Below are 21,277 nucleotides of genomic sequence, written 5' to 3'. Positions count from 1 at the left end.
TTGTTTTTGTATGTGTCAATGTCTTATTTTCTTATGGATCTTTGTGGTGTGTGTAATAGGGATGTGGCGTAAGGGAACAAATATTAGGTTATATCTCGGGCTCAAGTGTAGCGCCCGTTTCTAAATAGAAAACCAAGGCTTTTAATTTGACACATTGGCCACGTGACCCGGATGTACTTTGTAGCGTAGCCTGTTAGCTAGCAGCCGATGTACGCATGCAAACAACGGCGGGAGACGGTAATCATCCAGCATACGTTACATTTGCAAATACACGTCCTAAACACCGTAACAGAAAATGTCATTAACGTTAATGAGACTTCTCTGAGGCCACAAAGGAACTTATAAATACTTATCCACTCCTGCTTAAGTAAGTGAAGGGGGGTTGATTTGTAATTAACGTTAACTTTAACGTTACTTGTTGAGTATTATTTGAGTGCGTCTTACTTTACTCGGGCCTCTTTACACGCTCACATACGACACTGACTTAACGTAACAACCTGGACGCTGACTCCCTGCACAGGGCGTCACACGCGGGAAACTCCGGCGTCCTGGTTCCATCTGACCCCTGAGACTTGCTGAAACATGTCGGGTCAGACCGGAGCAGCGTCCCCCCTGCGCTTCGGCCAGGTGGTCATCGGACCCCCGGGCTCGGGAAAGACCACTTACTGCCGGGGAATGCAGGAATTCCTCACTCAACTCGGACGCAAGGTGGTCGTGGTGAACATGGACCCTGCCAACGAAGGACTTCCGTATTCCTGCGAGGTAGATATCTCGGCGCTGGTCACCCTGGATGACGTCATGGAGGGCTTGAAGCTGGGGCCCAACGGTGGGCTCCTCTACTGTATGGAGTACGTGGAAGCCAATCTGGACTGGTTAGAGAATAAGTTGAAAGAGCACAGTGACTGTTACTTCCTGTTCGACTGTCCCGGACAAGTGGAGCTCTACACCCACCAGAGTTCGGTGAAGAATATATTTGCACAGCTGGTCAAGTGGAATTTCAGGGTGAGCTTCTTAAAACAATCCTGGAAGTGGATGATCATGATGATGATGACGTCCCCAGAGCATTTAACCGTATAAGCAATGTGAACGTACAATATTGACCCAATGTATGTGTTTTTCCTCGCTTCTTTAAGCTGACGGCCGTGCACCTGGTGGACTCTCACTACTGCGCTGACCCGGCCAAGTTCATCTCCGTGCTCTGCACCTCTCTGTCCACCATGCTGCACGTGGAGCTTCCCCATGTCAACATCCTCTCCAAGATGGACCTGATAGAGCAGTACGGCAAACTGGGTACAGCTTCACCTCGAACTAAATAAATGTTACCATTCTCAGGAGAACTTTACTAACACAAATTCCTAATATATGTAAGAAATACACCAGCATTTTTTTTTGATTTAACCAGGAAACGCGTGTGTTTTACTATGTATATACACTAATGGTGACGTCTTTCCTCACCCGTATTCTTGTACAGCCTTCAATCTTGACTTCTACACGGAGGTCATGGATCTGACCTATCTCCTCGATCACCTCGCTGCAGACCCCTTCTTTAAAAAGTTCCACCGTCTGAATGAGAAGTTGGCCGAGGTCATACAAGATTACAGCCTTGTCTCCTTCGTGCCCCTTAATGTACAGGTATTATGCTGTGCTGTTCTCGAATCATTTGTTGTTATATCTTTCAAAGAATGACTCTCTGGTTCAATACATCGTACAGTGCTGTACCACGGACGATTAGGACCTGATATTACTATGATTCCAATGAAGAAATGCTTCAGTAGAACAAGGTGTCATCGATGAGGTGGCTCCTAATAATACAGACATGGCCACTGGTTGATGTATGCTTATGCACACATGGAATTTGACCCTGGTTTATCATTTTCACTGTACATAGTCTTTTTTTTTACATTTGACAGCTGTACAATATAGACGTCAATATATTCACCAAGCTTTTTTTGCAAAATAATACTTCCTTGCCTATAAGCATATTAACGTCTGACACAAAATATGAAAAAAATATTCTCGTGCTATATTTCCATTCCGTGGACTGATGGAAGAACTTTGTGGGTTAATGAGTGGACAGTGTAACACAAATTCCTTCATCATATTATGTTTGAATGGTCATGAAGGGGTTCATTACGCACAGAACATCAACACTACGCTGAACTCGTCAAACTCATTTATTAAGTCTCTTACGCCAACTGACCATTAAAAAGAACTCATCTCCTCAACAAGTAAATCCTAAATCTTCTTTATCATTTTAAATCTAGCACTGCATTCATTTGGTGAAGATGTATTTGACTGTTTAGAGGTGAGAGGGCTGTCTGCACTTCATTTGTTCCTTGGCATTAGTTGCTCAGGGAGACGGGGACGCTGCCAGTGTGCCCAGAGAGAGGAGTCTAGACTGCTGGGCCGTCATTGCATAGAGGACTCTTAATTCACGCGAATGGCAACTTGCCACTCCTTTTCCCATCATGGGGAAGAATGAGCCTTGAGGCTGCTCTGCTTTAAATTAAGCAGCCACTGGTTACCGTGGTTACCAATAGTACACACAAGAGGGTAGAGGACATATGAAACAAGTCAACACTGACTGTTGATAGGATCATATACTTTATATATATTTCAGGAACCCTTTACTTTTAAACGGCACTATTTAAAGGTTTCCTTTAGGTCTTTTTCTACAAATCTTCAAAAAAAAAAAAGCTTTTTTCTGTGTCCAGGAAAAGGAGAGCATGATTCAGGTCTTACGAACAGTGGACAAGGCCAACGGCTACTGCTTTGGAGACGGGGAGGAGAGGAATCTGCAGGCCATGATGTCAGCTGCTGTGGGGGCCGACTTCCAGTTTGACTCGTATCCTTTCCTAAACGCTGTGGTGACTCACGGTGACTCGTCTGGTTTAAGGTTCACAGCAGGGTGGCTGGAAGTTGTGGCGTTTCATAATGACTTCATGAATTGTGCTTAAAAGTAAACCAAATCTTCCATTATGCATTTTTCGAATGTGATATTTTGTTGCGATTTCCTTATCAGTGCTTCAGTACTCTTGGCGTGCAGGAGCGATATTTTGAAACCGGGAGAAAGACTGTGGAGGAGGAAGTGATGGATCTGTGAAGTGAAGAGCCCAAATAAAGGGACAAAACTAGTTGCCTTTTTAGCATCAGGATACCAAGGGAGTCTTGGCAACATCCATCTCACTTGGCCTGGATTCTGAGCCTCACTACAAAAGTGTGAGTGCAGGGATGGGAACTAAATTTGGGTGTTGTAGATACTTCAAGGTTGCACCTCGACTCATGCAAATCACAACAAGGAGCGCTGAGCGGAGTAAATGCATTGCTTTCCTGCAGTCACCTCAGAATGATCACAGATTTATTGTATTTCTCACAAGGATATTTTCAATAAATGCCTTTTACATTTTATCGACCTGTATCAAATGTAAAAGCCCTCATTTTGGTCTGGTTTTGTTAAATGATTACGGTCTTCATATTTTATAGAATGCAAAAATATCCCCACTTGCGTGTGTGTCACGGGAAGGTCATATTCATTCTGAAAGAAGGAAGTGACTGCAATTCATTTACAAGCAGTGTTTTCGTCCTTTTCTTTTGAAACGCATTGACTGAAAATAAAATGTTTTATGAAAATAATGATTAAGTAATTCAAGAGTGTTGTGTGGCCATTTAAGAATTAAGTATGGCAAAGGTTACACAGGATTTGATCTTCCCACGTGTGCACATATTAGTGAGACAGAGAGAACAGTCACTTCTTCATATGTAGTCAAAAATAATACAACTTGACAATCAGCAGTGTCTCTGAGATGAATAGATAAATAACATGTAGAGAAAAAAAAGACAACACGTTTTAGGTTTGTAAAACCAATTGTAATGTAGTAGCACATTACAGTAATTGTAAGTAACATATACTAAAATATGTATGGTATTAACTGTTCTTTCTGTTCTGTACAAGTGGGTATGTCTCTACATGCTCGGTAAGATCCAATAAACCTAAATAAATCCTGTCCAAAGACAGGAGGTAAATAAAAACAACATGGCCAACACATGAGAAGCTAATGACTTCAGCCAGAGCCAGTGCATGTACGTAAGGCCCCTCTCTTCTCCAGCAGATGGCACCTGGGCTCGCAAATCCTACTCCCGGATCCCCTAAAAAGATCTGCTCCGGCTTTTCCGAGCGGCCGGAGCTGAAAAATTAAGTCAGGCGGGGAGAGGAAGCTACATTAAATCTGTTTCTGCACAACTGGCCCTGTGTCTGCGCTCTGCGATGGAAGACTTGTCTTTCTAAAAGCGACTAAAACTCGGTTTTAAAAAAAAAATCAGGCTTAAATACTTTCCCCACTGCCGCCGCTCGTACTCTTGTCTTACTCGTGAAACCCACTTCAAAAACCCCAACATCCGCATTACAAATGCGCCTCCGACATTGAGCGCGCTCGCGCACGCACGCGTCGAACATGAGGCGCGTGAGCGCGCGCACTGCCCGTGCGCCGTTGAAGCCCGGGTAAAATAAAGCGTGATGCGGGAGATCACGTTGACCTCGTGTGGTGTAATCTGGCCGGCATTAGGGGGGTGTGTCCGGCGGATCGCTGAATTGTGTTCCAATGTTTGTCCATGTGATCAAGTATTCCATCTAGCTGCCACTTCCTGCCTGTAAAACACCCCTAGAGGTAGATGTGTGAGTGTGTGTGTGCGTGTGCACGTGTCAGTAGTTAGAAAAGAATCACACCCCAAATCTAAATTGTAATCGATGCCAAAACTAACATTTAATCGCCTTGTACGTGTAAATGTCCTTTTCATTCTTTTGAATAGAAAAGCGCCCCAGCCTGCCACACAATTCTCACGATGACTCAACGCACCGCACACAACTCGTTTGTGCGTTTTGTGGCTGCCAACAAATGTCTGCTTCATCTGACTGAATAGAGGAGGGGGGGAAACGCTCAATATTGTTCTAATTGTTGGGAGACTTTCAAACTGTCCATGCACCCTCTGTCTGGTAGATACGGTCTCTTCCCCCCCCTGTACGGCATAGTTCAATGTTAGTAGGGCGAGAGAGAGAGAGCTGGGGCCTGTGCACCCATCCCCCCACACTCAGCAGAGGAGTGCTTCTGCTGGAGTGGGAGAGAGAGAGACAGACAGAGAGGAGAGGGGGTGGTAGAGGAGAGCAGAGCAGGCAGGGGAGGGAATGAGAGGGAATGTGCATTGGTAGTCTCGTTTGCTGCAAGGCTTCCTCCTTCCAGTTCCAGTCTGGAAAAACCTGTGTGTGTGTTGCCTTTGCTTGCCTAAATACCTCAGGAACACTGGTGGGAGTTAAGCAAAAGCAATAGTGTGGATTGGCAGATTTGTGAGATGGAATATATGTATATTCCAACATTACGCCACATAACCGTAACTGCATGTAGATCAAAGCCAGAGCAAATAATACCCATCTTGCAGTGAGCGCAGATACAATTGCATACAGCTGTGGTATCTACAGATGTACTAATTATATATATATATATATATATATATATATATATATATATATATATCCATGGCTTAACTTCACCTCTGTAGCTAAATTCACTATGCAGATGGATATTTTATACATAATATGGCAATACATGTTTCCTGATCGGTTGGTTTAGTCTTTAGTTATGATGTTGGTAAAACAACATTAGTCTTTTGAGAGAACATTTGACTTTCTTCGTAAGAAAACGAAGGAAAAAAAATCCCATCGATAGAGACGATGTGGCTGAAAGAAAAAGAGAGAAAAAAGTCCAGTCCGCACCGGAGCGGATACAGGTCGTGTTTTGCAGCCGCCCGCGGGGCTCAGTAAAATGGCTGTATGTAGCGGAGCCTCGTGTTTGTTGGGTCTGCTCGCTGCTTCTACCCGGACTCAGTAACACAACTCCCACAACAATTTCTGTCGCTTTTTTTTAACGCATTTTATGGAGCGTCCATCATATTTCAGACCAATTTACGGAACCGGAACCGGGATGGCAGCCGGATTCGGTCCGGTATAAAGGGCGGGAATGAATCGGCGCAAGGATAGATGGTTATAAACAATTATTTATATTCAATGCTAGCGTTTGATTGTGACTGACTCGCCGAGAGAGGGAGAGAGGTGGTGGTGGAGAGGGTGGGGGGTATATCATGGCCGCTCAGGTCGCCACTCTTAACACTAGCCCGCCTTCCGAACTCAAAAAGCCCGATCGAGACCCCAAGGAGGAGTCGGTACCGGGGGACAAGCAGTCAGACAAAAAGCAGCCGAGCTTGGACAGCGGATCGCCGGGCCGGGGGGATCTGCAGGACGGGGCCGACGGTGGAAATGCAGGGGGAGGAGGGGAACCTGAGATGAAGAACGGGAATGGGAACCCGCCCAGGGCCAACAATAATAACCAGAATGACTCCGTCGGACCGGAGGGAAATAACCACCCCGGTTTGGTGCATCACCACGGCGCCGCGTTTCCTCCCTCTTCGTACGGATACAGCCAGCACTACGGCCGGGGCCCTTTTCATCAACATGGCGGACAACAAAGCCCTGGCATGGCAGCTGCGGGTCCGGTCGCGCAGTCGGGCAACATGATGGACCCGTATCAAGCCAATTCCCACGAGCATGGATTTTCGAACCCGCAGTTCAACAATTACAACCCGTTCCCGAACAGGACTCCCTATCCCGGCCAAGCGTACGCCGTGAACTCTCCTCGCAGTACCCAGGCGCCGACAGCTGGGGGGCAGCCAGCTAGCGCCAAGCAGCAGCAGCAGCAGCAGCAGCCGCCACCAGCGGCAGGACCCGCGGCGATGGCAGGATCTTACAGTAACCCGAGATATAACATCGGAAACCCTCAACCCACGTCCACGCCGACGCTCAACAAGCTCCTAACCTCCCCCAGCTCGACGCGCGGTTACCCAAACTACCCGTCCAACGACTACGGCGGCCAGGAAGGAGCTAGTAAGGGACCGGCGGACATGGGCAGCAGCGGGCTGTACGGAGGGAGCACTCCGGGCTGGCAACAAAGGAGCCACCACCCGTCGTCTCTGAGCCCGGGGAGCGCCGGGCAGCCGCTGGTCAGAAGCCAGGTAAAGTCGCGTTGTTGCCGGGGGACGCGGGCTTTAGCGCGTTCCGCTTCCCTCCTGCTAGCTAGTCCTCAGCGTAGCAGGCCAGCCATTGTCTGCTACTAGTTCGCAAAGACTCTAAAATGGCTGCCTCTCGTGTGTGTATGTGTGTTTTTTCCTCCTTTTAAAAAAACAAAAAAACCTAGAGCGTTAAACTGTTAAACGCGTCTATAAATGTAGGGAACAATACGCGAGTCCCGCTCGAGGGAGATATAAGTTTCTGAAACGCCGTGAGGGACGTTCGCGGAGGCGAGAAGGCCCGACTTTGAAAGGGGGCGAAAATAGCAACGGCTCGTTTTTTCCCTCTACGAACGCTTCTTCGTGCGTGCTGTCGTTTTAAAGCGTATTTTCTCATGTTACTACACACCACTGTTGTAAAAGGGGCATATTTCTGACACTAACGCACATCAGCCCGTGTTAGTTTCGACAGATTTTGTGTCGCGAGACGCTGTAATTTCGCGGCTACGACGTTAGGAATGTGTTGCGTTTGGGAATCGCCCGCTCAAGGTTCCTCGTAGAAAATGTCCTGTGAGACACCGGGGAAAGGCGGCAAATTGATTACACGTTGGCTCTCGTCTGAATTGAACGAGTTTCCCCGGCAATTAGCGGGCAGGTGGGCTCGTTCTCTCTCTCTCCCCCCCCCCCGGTGCGTGTGGCCCTGCTAACAGACCAGCTCGGCCGGGCGTGCGTGCGAGCGACCGACTGCGGATCGCAGTCTGCACGGGGATTTGAATTGTGGAGGTAAAATCCTGCTGTCAAAGCCAGGAGATAGTTGGTCTTTGGTTGACGTGCTATCTGAAATCTGATTGGCTGCTCGTGGCCACTTCTAATTGCACGGGATTCAGCGCGACGGTTGCTGATGAGAAGACGCGGTGTTAATTGGCCACCGGGTCACGTGACTTATTGCTCCGCTCGTCGCCAAACGTGGAGTGCGGGAGCAAGTCGGCTCGTGGATGATGTTTTTGTCTTAATTCTTGTCCTCGCTACAACTAATCGGAGGGGATGTTGATGTATGAACACGTGTCAACTGTTCTTGGTTGATTGTTTATGAGAAGCAGAGGCGCTTTTTGTATCAAAATCCGAATAAACACAGCAGCAGCAATACGTTAAATGTTTATATCATAGGGACTTTAGACATATACCTTTTGATAGGAACTTACTACTTACTTACTATCCGCATCCATCTATCCAAGAATAGTTTTCTTGTTATTAGTTACATATATGTTACATATGCCCTTTTGTTCTTAGATTTTTTACAAAATATAAGCGTTTAGACATCTTAATTTGATATTATAACTTGCTAGAGAAAAGCTCAAGACTTCAGTGTGTGTGTCCGGTATGGCACAAGTTGTGTGACTGCAAAGAATTCCCCCCCAAGCCAATCACACGACACTGTCTTATGCTGATTAGCCATGTGCTGCTCTTATTTGTGTTTTACTTCATTATGTGTGGTGTGCTAAATGTCAGGTAGCGCACTTTGCATACTATTTGTAAGGGCTTTTGTGAAGCTGAGGATGCTCCTGTCTGCAATGAGCACAAGTGGGAATTCCCTTGATTTGTTGTAAGGGGGTACTTTCAGTTTTAAAGTAGATGGTCTTGATTCAATCATGTAACGTTCTCCACCTTCTCAGTACCAAATAATTTTGGTGGCGGTGAGGGCATAATTGGATGGTAAATGTAAGGCACTAGCCTAATGCAGAACCACGTGAAAACTTAGTAGCAAATAGTTTTTAATTGAGAGAGATTGTTGATGCGAACGGTTTGCTTTTAGAAAAGACTATGCCCGTGTCCTCGTTTCCTTCTCCTGCTGTTAGAAAACTACGTTGTTCAATTGTGGTGTCATTCATTCAGAGCCAGACCAGACCTCCTTTTCTGGTGGGGAAAAAAAAAACCATCTTGGACCCCGTTCAAAACAGGAGCACAGCTGGGATATGTTTAAGATTGGGCAGCCTGCCCTCCATTCGAAAGTAGATATATATAGCTCTGTTGACTTCCGAAACTATGGCAAAGTGAGGTGAAAAAAATCTGGGTAATGACCGTGGGAAATAAGGGGGGGGAGAGAGGAAGCACAATTTACTCATTCATAGAAGTTGGTTTTGAAACTTTTTTTCATGGACACGGGCTCTGCAATGTATGAGTTTGTCATTTGCACCACTTTGTATTTAGACTTCTCCTATGCGTGGTGGTTGTTGACCTAATATATTTTCTCCTGTTCTTACCGTGTCCAGCCCCCTGTTCCTATGGACCCAATGGGAAAAATGAGAGGTCAACCATACGGAGGAGGTGGTCCATACAGTCAACAGTCGCAGCAGGGGCCTCCCACTGGTCCGCAACAGGGTCCCGGTTACCCTGGCCAGGGTTATGGCCCTCCAGGTCCCCAGCGATTCCCAGTGGGAATGCAAGGACGTACACCCGGAGGCATGAGTAGCATGCCGTATGGTCCACAGGTATTTCACATCATATCTTCAGAAATGGCTTTGAGTCTTAATTTTTTATTATTTTGTTGGGTTTTTTTTCCCAGTTGGTTTGAAGTCTTTGTCTTTTGTGTATTCTGTGTAGATGGGCTCTTACGGACAGCAGGGACCAGGAGGCTATGGCTCTCAGGGCCAGGCACCATATTACGGCCAGCCCGGCCAGACTCCTCACCCAAGCCAGCAGCAAACCCCCTACTCGCAGCCCCCAGCAGGACAACCGGGTGGCCAGACACCGTACCCGGGTCAAACGCACCCACCGCCGACGTCTGCGCCACACACCCAGGGAGGACAATCGTATCAGCAGCCCCACATGCCAACACCATCTCAGGGGCCACTACCAGGCCCATCACAAGGGCCTCCACAGTCTCAACCCCCTTATTCACAAGTGTCAGGCCCGCAATCTGGCCAGTCGCTCTACGCTCAGCAGCAGGGCCCGCCCGCTCAGGCTGCACAGCAGCCAAGTTCCCAGGAACCCCCTGGATCACAGGGCCAGTCCAACTACCCAGGATCCACACAGGGGCCTCAGCAGCCCTCCTCACAGCAACAGCAGGCACAGTCTCAGCCTCCACAGCAGCCACCGGGACACAGCCAACACCCACAGGGCCCGCCTGCAGGGTACCCTCAGAACCCTCAACAGCAGCAACAAGCACAACAGTCACTGTATCAGCGCTTTCCACCTCCACAACAGCAGGTATTACCCTCAGCCCGGGATTATGCATGTGCTAGGTGTGTGCGTGTGTTCACATGCATGCTATACTGTGACTCCAGCAGTATATTTAGGCATATGTTCTGATGTCTTTTAGGAGGTATCCCAGGACTCATTTCAGTCAAACGCCCCTCCATCCACTCAGCCTAAGTCTGGCCCAGAGGACAGTCAAGGCCGCCCCTCCAGCCTTCCGGTCAGTTGCTTGTTATATCACTGCTGGAACATAAAGAGCCTTGTCACACTGTTCTTAATTTTTCCTTCTCTTGTAAGAGAGCTGGTTTCTATTAATTTCTAGTCGTAGTTGTGGTCACAACGTTCATTTGACTACATACAAATATATAAAAGACAATGCGAGGCTTATTCCATTCAAAACCCCCCAGCGAATGTCTGGACTCAATGTTTTTAGAAGCTTACCGTTGCGGCATGGTTGGTTGTGGCTACTGCGCTTTCTGTCCCTTGATGAGTTCAGACTGCCGCAGCAGCTGCTTGGGAAAGTGTGCTGTGTGAATAGTAACATTTTAAACCAATACAAGATTGTTCGTTTGTGTACTGAAATGACACGGCAGGGCTGCTGCAAACATGCTGACCTAGCTCACATCCTACGATCATGGTTACCATGGTAACCACGACAACCCCTGCCACTAACGCACACTCATTTCTTTGAAAAAGATAAATATGGACATGGGCCTCTGGGCGTCTTTGTGTATGCACGTGTGTGTCTGTGTGTGGTATTTGTATGTGTGCAACTCTTATCTAAAAAGTAGAGAAGAAGTTGCAACTTGCTAGTACCAAAGCTGGAGTGTGGGGGGGGGGGGAGCATTACAGCTCTACAAAACGTTGTGCTTAATTGTACAAAATATAGTCTTTGTCAAAATACACAAGAGCTGAATCTTCTGAATTTCTTTTTAACTATGTTTTTCTCTACACTAATTTAAATATACCGCGTCCGGTGACACTCTTTCTGCTCTTGTGTGTGTTTTCAGGACCTGTCCGGGTCCATTGATGACCTGCCTACAGGCGCCGAGAGCGCCCTGAGTCCCGGGGTGAGCACGTCGGGTGTGTCGAGCAGCCAGGGCGAGCAGAGTAACCAGGCTCAGTCCCCCTTCTCTCCCCACACGTCTCCCCACCTGCCAGGCATCCGAGGGCCGTCTCCTTCTCCAGCCGGCTCTCCTGCCGGCGCCAGCACGCCCCGAACTGGACCGCTGTCGCCTGCCAACATGCCAGGTGCCTCCCACACTGCAACCAGACATGTGATTCCTAGCAATTTCTGACACGTGTGATCTGAACACCCAATGATTTGTGCTTTAGGTCACGACAGATCTTTTTTCCCGGGTTGAATTTTGCAACATTTGATATATTTTTAACGATCACCTGCGGTAACAAAACTATTACAATCAAAATGAATTAACAACAGATTTTTATCACAAGTATTTGTAAAACAGATCAAGTCAAAAACTTTCTTTTTCTTCTATCGTCTCTGATAGGCAGACACACACAGATGAATTTAGGACCAGCAGTGTCACAAAGTAAAAATAATGCTTTGACAATGGTTTGACAACATAGACTTCTTGGACAAGTGTGACCAAAGAAACGTAGCTAAACACTTACAAATACCATGTTTGCGTTGCCTGCCTTGTTTCTATAACCTCAGTGACTTGAAACTACTTGTATGTATACTTTTTGAACCAGCACTAACTTAAGTTCAATATTATTGTTTAGGGACCCAGATGCCTCCGAGACCATCAAGTGTGCATTCAGATGGGAGTCTACACCCTGCAATGAGTCAGTCTCCTATGGCTCAGGACAGAGGTATAATTCAGTCCACATGCAAAGTTTTCATTCTATTAACATATCAAGAGGCTTTTCCTTACCACCTGTGTACGACAACTATGTCCCTGTCTTGCCGACACTCAGGCTTTATGCAGAGAAACCCCCAGATGCCGACTTATGGCTCCCCCCAGTCAACCTCTGCACTGTCGCCGCGGCAGTCCTCCGGGGGACAGATGCATCCTGCGATGGGCCCGTATCAGCAGAACAACTCAATGGGCAGCTATGGACAACAGGGAGGACAGTACGGCCCCCAAGGTGTTGTGAAAAGACTTTATTGTTAAAAATCGTTTTTTATTTAATGAGGGTGTTCTGCTCATTTTAGTCACGACATGGGAAGTTTGCTCATTTGCATACCCCACTAGACAAAAACATGGAATCTATCTCCCCTGCCTCACAGGAATACCATGTTACTATAGTTATTACTATAGTTGTTCCCTCGCTCTGACTCTGTTGCAGCTATTTATAGCTGTGAGTCAGCTGACGTAGCAGAGCCTCCTGTCAGTAGAGCCGAGACTGTGACGAAGGCTTGTTGTTCAGGGTGCACAGCTCTTTTTGCTAGCACACCGTAGGGGGAAAAGTCCACCTCAACACAGCTTTTAAAGAAAAGACTGCAGCTATAACGATTACATTGGCTTGTTTAACCCAAATAACATTCACAATGTTGCAGTGTTTTTTTAAATTTATCAGACCAGTATTACAGTTAAAGCCAAGTGATCACTTTACCTGAATATTTTTTGCTATAATGTCACTCTTAGGTTACCCCCGGCAACCTGGATATGGCAACATGCCCAACGCAAACTACACCGGACCAGGCATAGGCCCAATTAGCTCCATGGGAGGACAGGGTGGGGGACCGCCATATGTTGGCATGCCCCCGGGAAGGATGCCCCCTAATCAAATGGGGGCACGCCCCTATGGCCCCAATATGGGCCCCAACATGGGTCCAAACATGCCCCCTAACATGGGCAACATGCCCCCCCAGGTAGGCTCAGGAATGGGTCCTCCTCCAGGCATGAACAGAAAGCCCCCGGACACCACTGCCCTGCAGCACCCGGCCACAAACTCCATGCACAACAGGTTGGTTTCTAATGGCTGCCCTTTATGTATCTCACAAAACCTCTGACTGACTTGCATATACCCGTCACATATACCTGAATATGCGATGCGTAAATCCTTTCTTTCATTAAACCTAAATTATCTGCTGTTTTCTCCTCCGTCCAGGATGCCTGGTTACCCCAACATGTCTCAAGGCATGATGGGCTCCGGCCCACCCTATGGCCCACCCATGAACAACATGCCCGGAATGATGAACACGCAAGGTGGATCACCTTATCCTATGGGGCCCAACTTAGCCAATAACTCAAGTGGTAGGTTGTCCAGAGGTAACCACGCCAGCTTTAACCTCTTTTTAATGTGATACTTTCACAGCTAATTATATTTCCTTCTCCTGTTGTGTCCAGGTATGGTCCCCAGTCCAGAGGTAAACAATAAGATGAATAACAAAGTAGATGGGACCATAACGCCTAAGCCAGAGCCCAAATCCAAGGTGACCTGTCTACTACATGTTATAACCAAAGCATTTGTAAAAATCTTTGAAAGTCTGGACACTTTTGAAGTTGCACTTGGGTTAATTGTTTTATCTTGCCCAATACAGAAGTCCAACTCTTCCACCACAACCAATGAAAAGATAACACGTTTGTATGAGTTGGGACCAGAGCCAGAAAGGAAGATGTGGGTGGACCGATATTTGGCCTTTGTTGACGAGAAAGCCATAGGCTTGACCAACCTGCCCGCTGTGGGACGCAAACCCCTTGATCTTTTCCGGCTCTATATGTCAGTCAAAGAGATCGGAAGCATGGCACAGGTTAACATTATTATTTGATTTTTATCATTGATCAATTCCAAATCCCACTATTGTAATCTCTATTCAAAAAAAATCTTTTTCTTCTTGGTTTATCCCCCAAGGTGAGTAAAAATAAGAAATGGCGTGATCTGGCCACTTCCCTGAATGTGGGTACATCCAGCAGCGCTGCCAGTTCTTTGAAGAAACAGTACATCCAGTGTCTGTACGCCTTCGAGTGCAAAATCGAGCGTGGCGAGGACCCTCCTCCTGAGATTTTTACAGACAACAAAAAGAACCAAACTGCCAAGGTCCAGCCACCATCCCCAGGTTAGAGAGCTACTTGAAATCAACATGCGTAACTGGCTGTGTTTGAATTTCATCCAGGTCATCTAACATGTCCTTTTAAAATTTTTGTTCCAAACTGAAGCGTCCCTCTGCTCCACAGCGGGGTCGGGCTCTCTGCAGGGTCCTCAGACACCCCAGTCCACCAGCAGCTCCATGGCCGAGGGGGGGGACCTGAAACCTCCCACCCCGGCCTCCACTCCTCATACTCAGATGCCCCCCATGCCGCCCGGCTCCAGGTGACTGACGCCTTTGGTGTTATCATTCGATTCTACAGGAGATTTGGAAGTAATATGCTAATTTTGTTCTGCCTTTCCCTCTTTCTCCCCCACTCGTCTCCTAATTGTCCCCTCCCCCCTGCCCCTGCTTCTGTCTAGGAACAGCGTTAACCTGCAGGACCCCTTCGCTGAAGGAAGTGACCCTGCTTTCCCTCGGAAGAACATGACGCCCAACTCCGCCTATCAGCCAGGCATGAACACGCCAGACATGCAAGGACGCATGGGCCCCTACGAACCAAACAAGGACCCCTTTGGTAACATGCGGAAAGGTGAGATCACTCAATTGTCAAGAGCCGAGTGGATTGTGTTGTGTTAAAGTCGTAATTACCCGTTCAGTTAGCCAGCTCTTAATGGACTTTCCTTCTTAAATGCATTTCCAGTCGGGGAGCACTTTCTACCTGCCAACCAGGGCCCCAACAGCGGAGTGGTTGATCAACCACCACCACAACAGCAGCAGCAGCAGCAGCAGCAGCAGCAGCAGCAGCAGCAGCAGCAACCTTCATTCAACAGAGGACCACCTGGGGCCATGGGCACGATGCCAATGGGGCCCAGACAGCAGTTTCCCTATGGACCAGGCTACGACAGGAGGTAAGAATTGTTGAATAGACCAGCTTTGAAGAGTGCTTATTCAAGGTCGTTGAACACTGTTTATTGTAACCGGCAGCTATTTTTGTGATCAATCATTCCTTAAAGAGCAGGTGAAAAAAAACGTATCTGAAGCTGAATTTCTTATATATTATTTAATTAAAATAGAAACGCGTGTAAATTGTTAATTCATCTCCTGGGGCCTTAAACATCTTACAGTGCTTTCAGTCCAAAGTTAAATGCCAAAAAAATACAATCTTTAAAAGTTGGGTTAAAAAAAGATAAGTTTGTCACCTTGCAGATATGTTTTTTGCATCCTGTGATTGTAATCTTTGTTTTGGCATAATTAGGATGTCTGTCTGTTTACAACAAAATATTTTTTAAAAACTTGACATGCACTTGTTCTGTTTTTATCAGACCGGAGCAAGGAATGGGTCCAGAAGGCAACATAGGAGCCGGCGCTCCTCAGCCAAGCGCTATGATACCTGCCAACGCCGACCCTGGGATGTATTCGCCAAATCGCTTCCCCCCACAGCAGCCACGGTCCGTTCACATAAAACTTGACGCTGCTATCAAATAGACATATTTATCATATAAAACCTTTTCATTTCAGTTCTTATTTTACACATGTAGTTGGGCACAATATAATTTGACATTATCTAAATTATTATCCTAAATTTACATTTTAAATTTAGTTTGTTGATTTTCGTATAATGTGTCAGTGTGTTTGGAGTGTGAAGCTGTAAACAAAAAGAAAGCCAACAGCCTTTTCTCTATAATAATCCATAATGTTGACTTTTTATGACCATCACTTTGTGCAGGGAATTTAGAGATGCATAATGTTTTAACGAGGTTTGATTTTTACAGGCATGATTCCTATGGTAATCAGTACCCTGGACAGGGAACGCCCCCTACAGGCTCCTATCCTAATCAGCAGCCTGGAATGTACCCACAACAACAACAACAACAGGTCAATGATCTTTCTTCACCACATTCACTCTTACTAGGCTCAATACACATTTATCTTTTTCCCTTTTACTGAGCTGCCATAATGTATTCGATTTAGTTTGTTTGGAGCAGCACACGTATGAACCTATTTATTCATTATTTCTTGTGAAATGAAAACATGTCAATTAATTGCCTCTCTCTCTCTACCTTGTGTAGAGTTACAAACGTCCTGTGGAAGGCGGTTATCCTCCATCAAAACGGCATGAGTCGGAGTACAGTGGGCCCTTCCATGGTGGACAACAACCACCACCACCGCAGCAGCTACAACAACAACAACAAGGAGGGGCTCCGGCAGCCTCTTCAGGGCCGCAGGAGTCATACAATCAGTACAGCGGGAGTGGACCCTTTCCCGGCGCTGATCGCCGTCCTCCCGGCCCGGGCAATCAGTTTCCCTTTCCGTTTGGCCGCGAACGCATGCAGGTAACGGCGGCTCCCAACGCTCAGCCCAACATGCCCCCCCAGATGATGCAGCCGGGCCCCGACGGTCCTCAGGGAGGTATGTGGCAGGGGCCGCGAGACATGAACTATCAGAACTACCCCAGCCGGCAGGGCGGCCCTGGGGGCCCAACCCAAGGGCCCGGTTACCCTGGCATGAACCGCTCAGAGGAGATGTCATCAGAACAGCGCATGAATCACGACGGCCAGTGGGGGGGTCCGATGGGCCCACGGCAGCCCCCATACGGTCCAGCCGGGCCCGGGCAACCGATGCCTCGTTCGGTGCAGTCCAACTACCAGTCCCTTCAGGGTGTGCAGAACCACATTCCACAGGTGTCCAGCCCAGCCTCCATGCCCCGCCCACTGGACAGCAGGACCTCGCCTAATAAATCGCTCTACATGCACGGAGTAATGAAGATGCAGAAGGCTGGCCCTCCGGTGCCTGCATCTCACATAGTGCCCCCTGCGGTGCAGTCGCCTCTAATACGGCGCGACATGCCTTTTCCGCCAGGCTCCACAGAAGCGTCTCACCCGGTCCTGAAACCACGCCGGAGACTCACCGTGAAAGATATCGGTAGGACTACATTATAGTTATTTTGGCTTATGTGCTGCCCAATGCTGCTTTGTTGGCTACGTTGTTCTACGTTGTTTTTTTAGAGTGTATAATTGAGCGTTTTTTGTCATGACTTCTTAGGAACCCCAGAGGCTTGGAGAGTCATGATGTCATTGAAGTCTGGTTTATTGGCTGAGAGTACATGGGCTTTAGATACCATCAACATCCTTTTGTATGATGACAACAGTATCTCCACCTTTGATCTCAACACGGTGAGACTTAACGTTGAGCTCGTAATCATTGTTTATAATGGTACATCATGCGTAGTCACGCGTCTAATATGTATATTTTTTTCTATCTGTGTTCCTTCTTCAGTTGCCCGGCCTGCTAGAGTTAGTGGTTGAGTATTTCAGACGCTGCCTCATTGAAATCTTTGGCATTCTGCGGGAGTATGAGGTGGGGGACCCCGGCCAGAGGACGCTACTCGATCCTGATGCTCTGAAACGAGACTGGAGCGGCGCTGAGGACGAGGAACTGCGGGCTAAGGACATGGAACAAGAGGAGGGAGATGACGAAGACGAGGATGAACCAGAACCGGAGGGGCCAGCTTGCGTGAAGGAGGAGGAGAAGCCAGAGCAGTGCTCCGAGCCACAGGGTCAAGATGAGAAGAAAGAGGAGGAGGACAGGATGAGCAAGGGCTCTTCCTCCGAACAGACGGGCCCATTGCAATCCGTAGTTGCCCAGGAGAGACCCAAACAGGCCAGCAAGTTTGACAAGTTCCCCCTCAAAGTGGTACGAAAGAAAGACCCATTCAAGACCGGCCAATCCAATAATCACGGACAACTGCAAGAGTTTGACAGCGGGTTAATTCACTGGAGTGCTGGAGGGGGGGACTCCACCGACCACATCCAGACTCACTTTGAACCCCGCAAAGACTTCCTTGAACCACGACAACGGATATCTGTGCCCGCGAGTCTGCTGAAGCGACGGGTCCCAGAGGAAGTGTTCCTGGAAAACTGTTTACCAACTGAGGGAGAGAAAAAGGCCAATCAAGATGAGGAGGAGACAACTTCCTCAGAGAAGGCCAGCGCCTCCCTTAGCAGCGGGGAGGAGAGGAAAACCGATTCCGAGATGGTAAACGGAAGTCACCAGGACATCAACAGACCCATTCCTTTCCCCGACATTATTTTAACCCATCGGGCAAAGCAGACCGGCGTCATCCTGGAAGATGAGCCTCACAGCAAGGACGAAGGGCCGCTCATTGCGCTGGCCAACTGGCAGGATTCCTTAGCCCGCCGCTGCGTTTGTGTCTCCAACATTGTCCGCAGCCTCTCCTTTGTCCCGGGCAATGACCACGAGATGTCCAAACACCCAGGGCTGCTACTGCTGCTGGGACGACTGATCCTGCTCCACCACAGGCACCCTGAGCGCAAGCAGGCTCCGCTCACCTACGAGAAAGACGAGGACTCGGAGGAGGGAACGGGCCAGAGGGACGATTGGTGGTGGGACTGCTTGGCGCTCCTGCGGGAGAACACGCTGGTCACCTTGGCAAACATCTCAGGCCAACTGGACCTCTCCATCTACCCAGAGAGCATCTGCTTGCCTCTGTTGGACGGTCTCCTCCACTGGGCCGTCTGCCCATCAGCAGAGGCCCAGGACCCCTTCCCCACCTTGGGCCCCCACAGTTCTTTGTCCCCTCAGAGACTGGTCCTGGAGACGCTGAGCAAGCTGAGCATCCAAGACAACAATGTGGACCTCATCTTGGCCACGCCGCCATTCAGTCGTCTGGAGAAGCTATACGGGAACCTGGTGCGGCTGATCGGAGACAGGAAGGTCGCCGTGTGCAGGGAGATGGCGGTGGTCCTGCTGGCCAACCTGGCCCAGGGCGATGCGGTGGCGGCCCGAGCGGTCGCTGTTCAGAAAGGAAGCGTGGGCAACTTGCTGGGCTTCTTGGAGGACAGTCTGGCGGCCACGCAGCTTCAGCAGAGCCAGAGCTCCCTACTACACCTACAGGGGATGCACTTCGAGCCCACGAGCCCGGACATGATGCGGCGAGCCGCCCGGGCTCTGCATGCCTTAGCCAAGGTGGAGGAGAACCACTCGGAGTTTACACTACAGGAGTCTCGACTCCTTGACCTTTCAGTGTCTCCCCTAATGAACTCGCTGGTCTCTCATGTTATCTGTGATGTACTTTTTCTGATTGGCCAGTCATGACAGATGTAGGGAGCCGCGGCTCCACATTTTGGGGTTTTCGTCCCCATTTCCCTCTTCCCTGGAGACCTGGCTTGTGTATAACAGGGCAAGGAAAGTTCAAGTGACTGTCTTTTTAATTTATGAACATCCATCAGACTCCATTCTCTGAGCCCTCCCCAGGCCGTCCTTGCTGGAGGAGGGTGATCACAGAGCTGCGGTGGATTACAAACCAGAGAGACGCTCGCGCAGTGACACTACTTGTAACATGAATGCCAACTGGATGACAGTGGAGTGCCACGTTTGGGGAAGACTGTTCTGCACTTGGGGTGGGGGGGAGGGGAATTACTTTTTATTAAAGATAAATAAATGAATAAATAGCTGAAAAACAAAAACTGTAACCAAAGTTGCTGTCTCGTTTACAGTGAGTTTGGGAGACACTGTGCCCTAGCTCTCCTCTCGAGGGCACAATGAGTCTGTAACTGGTTCCAGTTCAGAGGTGAAGCAGACTGACAAGTGGCCTACTGGTTATAGTTGCTGTAGATGGATTTTCACCAGTCAGCCCGACAGTAGACGTAAGTGCTGTCGATAAGACACCTTCACCGGGGAGGCCTGTGCAGTGTGCAGTAGATTGTAGGACATTTTCTGTACCATACTGCTCTTGAGTGTAAGCGTTCTGTAACACGCGTTTCACACAGAGGCAGAAGATGCAGCTCTTCTAGAGTTTTGAGGTCATTTTAGTTTGGTGTTAAACAGAAAATGGCTTTCTTCCCCAAAGTATCAAGAACCTACAACACCCTTACCTCCTCTTATCCCTTGATTGTATGAATACCCTTATGAAAAGAAATCACCTCTTAGGACTGGTTTTCAACTTCAGATACAGCTTTGCTGTGGTGTATATATATATAATGTTGTACATTACACTTCCTTTCTCTGTGTCTGTCTCTGTCTGTGTCACTATTCTCACACCGGTTATTGGTGAGGGATTGAGGCTGACTGGAGTTTGGTCCGTGAGCCCCCCGCTGATTAGACCCACACCTCTGGTCTCTCCACAGCTCCGTAGTACGACAGACGCGGCGCAAACCTGTTATCTCCTGGTACAATGAAATAAACTAGATGAAGTTACACATTTGACCTTTTTTTTTTTTTTCCTCAATCATGAATTCTGCATATTTGTATTTCAGACTATGTAGCTATGACAACATGTAAATTTCTCCCTTTTCCGTTTTTTTGGCTCAATGAATATCATTTATTCAGTTTGAAATCTTTATACTATATGTTCCACGTGGTAAGAATAAATGTACATTAAATCTTCCTAAGCTGTTTGATGGTTTTGTTCTTGGTGACCTCTTCTGGACGAATAAGTCCAACTAATGGTTCAAAAGAATTCATTATTCTTCACGTCAGTGCCCAGGAAACATGGTCCCACCCGGTGGATGTTAACAGTTCATATTAACTGTGTTACTGTTTTTTTACGTTTCAGTAAAATAACTGCATGCATGTAAAATAATGCCAACAGGCTACTTGATATAAACGCATCACGGATGAATGCGTGTATCATTTTTTTCTTGGATTCATTTCATAGCATTTCACAGCATTACGGTCCATTAAAGCCAAGCAATTCAGTTAATGTCGTCATTGGGGGAAAACTCCCCCATCTCCGTTTGAATTAACATCAGAATCTCAATGAAACACGTACAAGTCAATCTTTTGAATCCGCCTTAAGACGGCACTTAAAAAAAACACGTGAGGGATCCCCCCACACACAAAAAATCCCATCAACCTTCAAACGACGGCTAAATGCAACGTCCTCGCACGTTTTGAAGGGAGAATAAAATAACTGCACCACTTGAAAAAAAGCCCTCGCATCAGGGCGCAGAATGGTGCGCAGCGCCGCCTGCTGGGCAGAAAAGCCTTCACGCGTCACCTGACCAAAAGACC

At 47.9% G+C, this 21,277-nt stretch overlaps 2 protein-coding genes across 7 annotated transcripts; both read left to right on the top strand.

The window, feature by feature from the left end:
• Positions 1 to 166: 166 nt before the first annotated feature.
• gpn2 (GPN-loop GTPase 2) lies at positions 167 to 3,636 on the top strand. 2 transcript variants are annotated; one of them, XM_040165479.2, is made up of 6 exons: positions 167 to 237; positions 521 to 1,002; positions 1,134 to 1,290; positions 1,472 to 1,632; positions 2,715 to 2,845; positions 3,031 to 3,636. In XM_040165479.2, the coding sequence occupies exons 2-6, from the start codon at positions 583 to 585 to the stop codon at positions 3,101 to 3,103; spliced, it is 942 nt and encodes a 313-aa protein (XP_040021413.1). In that variant the 5' UTR covers positions 167 to 237; positions 521 to 582; the 3' UTR covers positions 3,104 to 3,636. The 2 variants fall into 2 exon arrangements, with proteins under 2 accessions (XP_040021413.1, XP_040021412.1); XM_040165478.2 differs by having other exon boundaries at positions 170 to 367.
• Positions 3,637 to 5,568: 1,932 nt separating this feature from the next.
• On the top strand, positions 5,569 to 20,651 carry arid1aa (AT-rich interaction domain 1Aa). 5 transcript variants are annotated; one of them, XM_040164477.2, is made up of 20 exons: positions 5,772 to 7,056; positions 9,321 to 9,539; positions 9,652 to 10,257; positions 10,370 to 10,465; positions 11,256 to 11,496; positions 11,992 to 12,081; positions 12,187 to 12,357; positions 12,858 to 13,179; positions 13,324 to 13,469; positions 13,563 to 13,648; positions 13,757 to 13,966; positions 14,068 to 14,272; positions 14,373 to 14,526; positions 14,665 to 14,834; positions 14,946 to 15,153; positions 15,568 to 15,693; positions 16,018 to 16,120; positions 16,315 to 17,167; positions 17,288 to 17,418; positions 17,522 to 20,651. In XM_040164477.2, exons 1-20 carry the CDS (start codon positions 6,130 to 6,132, stop codon positions 19,358 to 19,360), a joined length of 6,903 nt encoding a protein of 2,300 aa, XP_040020411.2. In that variant the 5' UTR covers positions 5,772 to 6,129; the 3' UTR covers positions 19,361 to 20,651. The 5 variants fall into 5 exon arrangements, with proteins under 5 accessions (XP_077951400.1, XP_040020411.2, XP_077951399.1 ...); XM_078095273.1 differs by having other exon boundaries at positions 5,799 to 7,056; positions 14,391 to 14,526; XM_078095272.1 differs by having other exon boundaries at positions 5,799 to 7,056; positions 14,671 to 14,834.
• The last annotated feature ends 626 nt before the right edge of the window (positions 20,652 to 21,277 follow it).

The sequence above is a fragment of the Gasterosteus aculeatus genome, chromosome 20, assembly GCF_964276395.1.
Source record: "Gasterosteus aculeatus chromosome 20, fGasAcu3.hap1.1, whole genome shotgun sequence".
NCBI lineage: Eukaryota > Metazoa > Chordata > Actinopteri > Perciformes > Gasterosteidae > Gasterosteus > Gasterosteus aculeatus.
Note: the sequence above shows the minus strand (reverse complement) of the source record. Positions and strands in the feature narration are given on the sequence as shown.

Bases quoted from the DNA above. Each gene is read 5' to 3' on its own strand.
- gpn2 (XM_040165479.2), top strand. From the start codon at position 583: ATGTCGGGTCAGACCGGAGCAGCGTCCCCCCTGCGCTTCGGCCAGGTG. The intron at 1,003-1,133 runs GTGAGCTTCTTA...CGCTTCTTTAAG, and splicing joins TGGTCAAGTGGAATTTCAGG to CTGACGGCCGTGCACCTGGT. The intron at 1,633-2,714 runs GTATTATGCTGT...TTCTGTGTCCAG, and splicing joins TCGTGCCCCTTAATGTACAG to GAAAAGGAGAGCATGATTCA.
- arid1aa (XM_040164477.2), top strand. From the start codon at position 6,130: ATGGCCGCTCAGGTCGCCACTCTTAACACTAGCCCGCCTTCCGAACTC. The intron at 13,967-14,067 runs GTTAACATTATT...TTATCCCCCAAG, and splicing joins AGATCGGAAGCATGGCACAG to GTGAGTAAAAATAAGAAATG. The intron at 16,121-16,314 runs GTCAATGATCTT...TACCTTGTGTAG, and splicing joins CACAACAACAACAACAACAG to AGTTACAAACGTCCTGTGGA.